The 7,374-nt window shown below is 32.5% G+C and overlaps 1 protein-coding gene across 2 annotated transcripts; it reads right to left on the minus strand.

Moving 5' to 3' along the window:
- Window positions 1-1,116: 1,116 nt before the first annotated feature.
- On the minus strand, window positions 1,117-6,010 carry LOC148611834 (uncharacterized). Of its 2 annotated transcripts, XR_015924608.1 has the most exons (4): window positions 5,889-6,010; window positions 3,488-3,607; window positions 1,848-1,953; window positions 1,117-1,396 (listed from the first exon to the last, which is right to left on the minus strand). XR_015924608.1 is itself a non-coding variant. In XM_088595387.1 (3 exons), exons 1-3 carry the CDS (start codon window positions 5,997-5,999, stop codon window positions 1,200-1,202), a joined length of 414 nt encoding a protein of 137 aa, XP_088451513.1. In that variant the 5' UTR covers window positions 6,000-6,001; the 3' UTR covers window positions 1,117-1,199. The 2 variants fall into 2 exon arrangements, 1 of the variants encoding a protein (XP_088451513.1); XM_088595387.1 differs by lacking the exon at window positions 3,488-3,607 and having other exon boundaries at window positions 5,889-6,001.
- Window positions 6,011-7,374: the final 1,364 nt, after the last annotated feature.

Raw genomic sequence — 7,374 nt, forward strand, 5'->3', positions numbered from 1 at the left:
AATCCTCTATCTGGATGTCTATGTATGATTTTGCAAGTACTAGTTAATCACTTAATGTTTCCTTGCCTTTGTGGGGTTTCATAGTACTTTAGTTTAGATGCTTATAATTGAGATAGATGTAATTCACTGTCATATAAGCATTGGAACGTACTTTTGACGGAAAATAGAAGCGTTGAAAAAAATAACGTGTATAGAAATCGAGCACATATTGTGACAAACGTTTTAAGACTTCATTTCAAAATAAAGCATTCAAAACCCACATTTTGCATCTTTAAATAAATATTACGATAAACATGATTTCAGAACTTGAGGTTGGCAAACTATTTCATTATGCAAACTATTCTTATATTAGTAGTTTCTTTGCACGGGAAAATTTTGAAGATGGAAACAAATATTATACCAATCGAGGGATGTTAAAATATATATATTTTTTTTTATTTTACTGTTTTTCAATTCATGACTCTTTTGTGGAACTAATGTTGTCGATTACGTCGCGATATCGATCTATCTAAATATGCATTTTACTTATATATTTCTTCATAACCTTTCATTAATGGACTAATGGACTGCTCCTATGGTTTAACGAAATATGGCAGATATTTCATGCATTTCAGGACGAGTCTGTGTTTCATATCAATCATTGATATAACAAACAGATATATGACATGAAAACGTCCGCAACTTTAAAAGGATCCTTCGAAAATCGAAGATAAGGCTTGATTACCCTTTGTCTCGTCAACAAGACTTTTTTACCTTCAAAACAAAAAGTACGGGCATATTTGCTAAGAAATGCCGACTTTTTTTTAACTGCGTCATTATAGTTACGTCGGTCATAGTTCACTTGTTTAACAAATAAGTGTATAATCTGAATTTCAATGCAACAGTTTTAGCAGTTTCCAAAATGGTTAGACATAATTAGCTCCCAACGGTATAGAAACTTGCATATTTTATAACTGGCAATATCATTTTTGCAGACATTGTTGTTTATCTTTGTTATCTTGCTTAATCACGATCCAGGGAAATTCAGGGTTCATGAATTAAATCATACAATATTGATATTATTACGACAGTGTTAATACTGGGACGACGTCGATAGATTTAAACCAATGATTGTTATTAATAAGGCAATTCATTTATTAACAAATACCTAACATAAAACAAAGCATATTCACATTAAAGCAGCACATTTGAACACATAATTAGGAATCAATGGGAAAAGTGCTACCGACGTCCGGAAGTACATTTCTTATCGGTGACCTGCACATTGAGCATGCTACCATGGGATGTCCTATTTCTGTTAAATGTCCACAAGGAAACAATATGACAGTTCTGTGCCTATTGTTATTATATTGCTGTACATATGGATTCACAAGTCTGTTGAAATTTCCCATACCAGCTTAACGAAAAAAAGAAAAAAAACTATATTGACATTGAATTATATTTGATAAGCACAATATTTAGGTATTGTGTGGCAATTTGTATATTTGATGTTAAAAATGAAAATTTGCCGTTTTGTTCGAAATCCTATATTTTAGATTGAAAATCTATTTTGACGGAAGGTACAATAATTGTGTCATGGTATGTTTTAAATTTGTATTAGTATTACAGAGAGGGTGTTTTTATGCGTTTGAATTATGCCAACAGCATGATATGAACATGCTTGCTTAAAACTTTCTGTCTAAAATACAAAACACACAATTTATTTGTTTCATATCACGGTGTTCAGAACGAAGAAAATCTATTCAACTTGTGTTTCCCCATTTGTAACAGATTCCTTATAATAAGTATAATAATCAATTTTTCGGCAACGTTCATAAGTAAAGTAGTCCGTATTTTAGGTAACTTACCAACGATATAAGTGACTTCCCCTCGATTGTTAACCAAGAAGTGAACGACTTTGGGAACAGGAAGTGTATTTCCAGACATTGCAATAGGGTCGAGAACCTCCATCTGCTGTATTTTAAACAAACAACTTCTTTGTAAACATGCTTACTCAGCCGAGTTTTTAATAATTATTATCATAATACAGTTATATTGATGATGATGATGATATTGATAATGATGATGATGATTATGATGTCTCAAAATTGATATCATAATAGCAGACAAGAAGAGAATAATACAAATACTCTTTCCTGATTTTCTATTTCTATTAATATAAACCAAAAACTTATTCATATCAAAATCTTCGTATCAATATATCAGGCAGAATTTTTCTTTCATTAGATTACAAATTGGAGGAAATAATTTGAGAATTGCTTCAGTCAGTATGAATAATTTTATAAACAGAATTAACACAATTGCAACGAAAAGTTAATCGCAATTTATTTCTGGTATCTGATGCGTTCTTCAGTTAAAATGTTGCTATTTATCAAGACAATGGCCTATGCTGTAAATCGTACCAGTGGAATTCTTTTTCAATGTGCAATTTTGTAGTTAAAAACAAAAACTTATCAGATCACAAATGCTCACTGAACGACCGTTTTGTTTATTCAGATCGATATAAAAAGAGTTACTTCACATAGAAAAATGAACAGATATGATGAAACGCAGCAAATGCAAAATAATATAACCTTTATGAAAAATAGCAAATACAGAGATCACCAAAAGGTCCTCAATACGGATAAAACACCTTAAAGTAAGCTCTGAAAGGCCCCGACAACGGAAGTAATATAATCCACAGTAACAGAACGATGAAACTTAAAAAAATAAACCTAAAAGTCTAATATCGACACAAAGACACCGAAATGGTCGACATTCCCTGACTGTGGACAGGTGCATGTTTGCAGTTGGATTAAACTAGTTATATGAAGCTTCGGCTATCCCCCATTTAATGTAGGGAGATCAAAAATAAATTGAAACAACAAATAAGCACACAATGAAATTCACTCAGTAATAGGCAATTTGAATCAAAGTCATTTAAATGCATTTCTACACATATTGTTTGTATCGCACTAGACAGTTAGGCTTCGTGAACAGTATTATGTTGCTACAAGATTGAAGTCATCAGTACAGAGGTTTTATAATCGTCATCATGAACAGTATATCCATGAACACTGATTTTTCAACGTCTCATAGTTTTCCTTTTCTCTTTCGTCTACCCTCGACTTTACTTTTTATGAACAACTTGGCGGGTGATTCTAGAAAAACAGAGATTTACCCTCATCGGTGTACCTGGTTCATGCCCACAGTTGTTTGTGGAGTCCGAGTTGCTCATTTACTTTTGTTAATTTGTATGTATTAATATGATTATTTAATGTTCTTTGTTTTGTGTGTCTTTTTAATGTCTTGTCCCTGTCCCGGAATTACATTCTTTTAATTTCAATAGAATTTTGGTTTCCTTGATTACTCTAAACAATAATCAAATTTGGGAGTATTAGCATAGTATGTGATTCCTATTTATAAAATCACCATACATAAATATCTGTATAAACGATGTGTGCCATTATATAATATACAGTCAGCATGGACAAAGAATAATACTCACCTTTACAAATTGCCTGATTTCAAAATTGGCCTTTATTCTTTATAATTTGACGGTGCCTGATTACAGGTGTAGACCTCTCCGTTTGATCCAAATTTTAATTCTTTTTTTTTTCAAGATTTACTGCAATACATACATTCATCTATACATTAATGTACAAAGACCAATACTTGACTTTTAATTTTACGATTTGAAAAGTTAACAAAGGGAGAGAGAGTGATTGTTATGAAACCAATCCATTTTTGTCCATGATTTAAGCAAATATATATATATATATATATATACAACGTCTCACAATGTGACGACTCTATTCTCTACACTGCCCCATCGGATCAAATTGATACAGGGAAGATAACGTAAACTTATAGAAGAGTCTGAAAAATTCCCAACGATGTCAACAAATTTTTCTCGTTCCCTCCGCGGGACTCGAACTCGTACCGCTGTGACATCTATGGCAACACTGCCTGCACTAAGTCCAGCGCCCTAGACCACTCGGCCAGCTAGGCTATATAAAAATATAGCTTTCGCTGGCCGGGTCATTCCTCCTCGTAGGACTAATCTAGGGCTGTAACTTAGTACACGATGTATGGTAGTACGGGACAGTTCATCTAGGTGTTATTATGTAGGATAGAGGATCAAATTAATGATGCATGTCATATATTTTTATATAGCCTAGCCGGCCGAGTGGTCTAGGGCGCTGGACCTAGTGCAGGCAGTGTTGCCATAGATGTCACAGCGGTACGAGTTCGAGTCCCGCGGAGGGAACGAGAAAAATTTGTTGACATCGTTGGGAATTTTTCAGACTCTTCTATAAGTCGGAAACTGATTTTAAAGGATTAAACGGTATTATTCTTTCTTTCGGATCAGATCAGCTATAAAGTCAGCCCCATAAGAGTGAAGGAATAGATCAGCAAGTAGAGGAGCACAATTTGTTCCCATTGGAATGCCGACCGTTCGTTGAAAAACACGTGCACAACACTTGACAAATATGTTGTCGATTAAAAATTCCGGCATTTTGTAAATATCTTCTGTATATTTTGAAAAGTGGACACTAGCCACATTTCAAAGGTAATGGGGAACTAAATACAAACAAAGTACAAACAAAACGTAATAAAACACAGAAAATATGGCCCAAATATTCGGCCTTACGGCCTTCATCAGGGATAAATAGTAATAAATGTAGAGAGACAGTCCCGAGAAAACTGATGATAAGTGAAAGATATTCCCTTTTACATGTCGAAATTCATGATATTTACTGAAGATCAATCATCTTTGTAAAATTTAAATTAACGTCGCATTCTACTTTTTCATAAAACTTACAAAGAAAAAATTATTAATTCATACCATGGTCGTTTTACTATGTTAGTAAAATCAATTAGTCAATAAACGCATTTCAAACTACCTGAAACCGAAATCAATCGAAAATATCAAATGAAAAAGAAAAGTCAATATACCTTTACAAAACTATTGACGTAATTATACTGTGGATTTAATAAGCTGCATATGTATATATTTTATATACAGAATAATCTCAACAACAAAAGGAGCGCTAGTTTAGACTTCCAAAAAGACCACAATATCTTGATTTAGGACTTAATTCTTGATAATTTTCAATGGTAAGTTGCAGCTTTTCAAGGTTTTTGTACACCATAGTTTTCTATAGATATTCCAGACAACAAACTTCAAAACTTCTAAACTTATAACGGAGATAAGTAAGTTATAATCTATACTAAGACATTTTATGTATTTTTACAGCTCTAAATCATAATAAGTTTAGCAAATGACATCATGGCATATTTTCCATAGAATTGTTCTTACATGTACAGGAAACAGACATATTTTTTTAATATTTACAAACGAAACGTAAATTTATAAATAAAAATGGGATAAATTAAAAGTGAATTGATATAGTGAATATGTTAAACAGAAAACAACTCCACCGGGACTAAAAATGTCTGCCCCAGACCATTCATGAGACTTCATTGAAATACGAGGAAACCCCACAAAATGCACTGGGTAGGCTGCAGCTGGTCCAAAAACAACATTATGCACAGGTACAGCGAAATAGTTGCCTGTAGTCAAATTGAAATAATCTAACAAAAAAAACAAATCTTTTTTTTTAAGAAAAAATAACAAATATGACATGCCATTTGATCAATTAACTTGCACATGCGCAAATCCGCCATATATGTAATTTCCGTTACACACTTGTTGTGAATGTATTTTTTTCAAATTTTGTCATAATTTTTTCTTTAAATATTGAATTTGTTTTTAAAAGGCTGAATCTGAGCATTAATTTGGTTATTCAAAATATGTAGAGATCTGGCAAGATATTGTACAGCAGTAAGAATAAAATTTATTTGCCGGGTATTGACTTCTTCAAGAGATCAAAAAGTAAACTAACCTTTAGATGCCATAGTGCATTCAAAGAATAAGGAAGAAATAACATTATTACTACAACATCATTATTGACACATATCCGGTTTATAATTATAATCATTTTGACAACTCCCATTGATCGCCATTGTTTAAAGGACCGAAGTAAATGATGGTTCGAAAGTAAACATTGTTTAAATTTCAAATCTTTTTGCTAGGCTAGTGTTTTAATATTTTTAGGAAGTATAATAAATAAAAATTGTGTTTATTTACAATGGTTTGATTGTTTATAAGTTCCGGACCATTGTAGGTTACATACCACCAATTGCATCATTGATTTAGAATGCACGCAAAAATAGTCCTACGCCAAGGTACAAAGTAGTCACTCTAGCATGCCATTATAAAAAATATTTTTAAATGAATGAACTTTTTTCAAAAAGGGAATTTTATTCTGCTGCCTCAAACATAAATAGACTAATTTGGTGGAATTATTATTAAAGATCGTTTAAATAAAGAATTTTTTTAGGATTCCCCAGGCTACTTTTAGGGTAGATAAGTTCCGAGTGTCAGTGCTGCACTACAAGGTAGTAAACCTTTTGTGAAATTTTGAGTGACATAGCAGTACATGTGTATGTTTCAGGTGATATATATTTTCAGGTTTTGGCTAAGTTAAACTGAAGGTAAACTACGGAGGATCCCCTGAAAATGAGCACATTTACATAGAGAGTAATGGGGTCTGAATTAGTGGTTTGTAGCCTGTATACGAAACAGCAGACAGTGATTTTTTTTAAATCAAAAACGGAAGTTGACATAAGGTATAAGCTTATGATGTTGATATGTTCTGCTCTGTTCTGCTTTTGTTCTATTTTTATTTTATTTGTTTTCCTATTCAAAGATATCACTAATACAAATAGTACTTGATACACAAGAACCGGAAACATTAATAACGTATTCATTGTTTTTAATAGCACGTGGTGAGACTGATATATCATTATGGCTATAGTCGTGCAAAAAATCTGATATATCATTATGGCTATCGTCATGCACAAAAATCCAAGTGAAGAAAATTTGCATTGAAGCGACATTTTGCTTTTGTTGCTTTGTGTGTATGGTTTTGGTTGCTTTATGTTCTTTGTTTGTGTATGTTTGTTTTCCATGTCTGGTCTTTGTCCCTGGATTACATTCTTTTGATTACCGCTATAACCTTAGTTCCCTTGATTACTCTTTTAATCTATTTTACTACATGATGCCGAAAAATAAGCAGAGCATATTCATATGTGAATATGAAATAATATCAATGGCAAATAACCCCCACCCCACCTAAGAAAGTAGCCAACGCATATTAACTTATGAATATTGAATAAATTTCGATGAAAAGAAATACAAACTTAAAATGCGGCCAATGCATAAAACACAATGAAGGTATCATACCCATATGATAGTAGTCAATGTATATAATGTTGTGAATCTGAAATAAGTTTCAATCGAAGTTAATGCACAACTGAGAAAGTAGT

Source organism: Perna viridis, chromosome 7 (genome assembly GCF_037379345.1).
Source record: "Perna viridis isolate PV_CMFRI_1.1 ecotype Kerala chromosome 7, ASM3737934v1, whole genome shotgun sequence".
In the NCBI taxonomy this organism is placed as follows: Eukaryota; Metazoa; Mollusca; class Bivalvia; order Mytilida; family Mytilidae; genus Perna; species Perna viridis.

Coding starts and splice junctions, on each gene's coding strand:
- LOC148611834 (XM_088595387.1), bottom strand. CDS start 5,999: ATGGGAGTTGTCAAAATGATTATAATTATAAACCGGATATGTGTCAAT. Junction 1,954..5,888: donor ATGCACTATGGCATCTAAAG/GTTAGTTTACTT, acceptor TTTAAAATACAG/CAGATGGAGGTTCTCGACCC. Junction 1,397..1,847: donor GGAAGTCACTTATATCGTTG/GTAAGTTACCTA, acceptor TTTTTCGTTAAG/CTGGTATGGGAAATTTCAAC.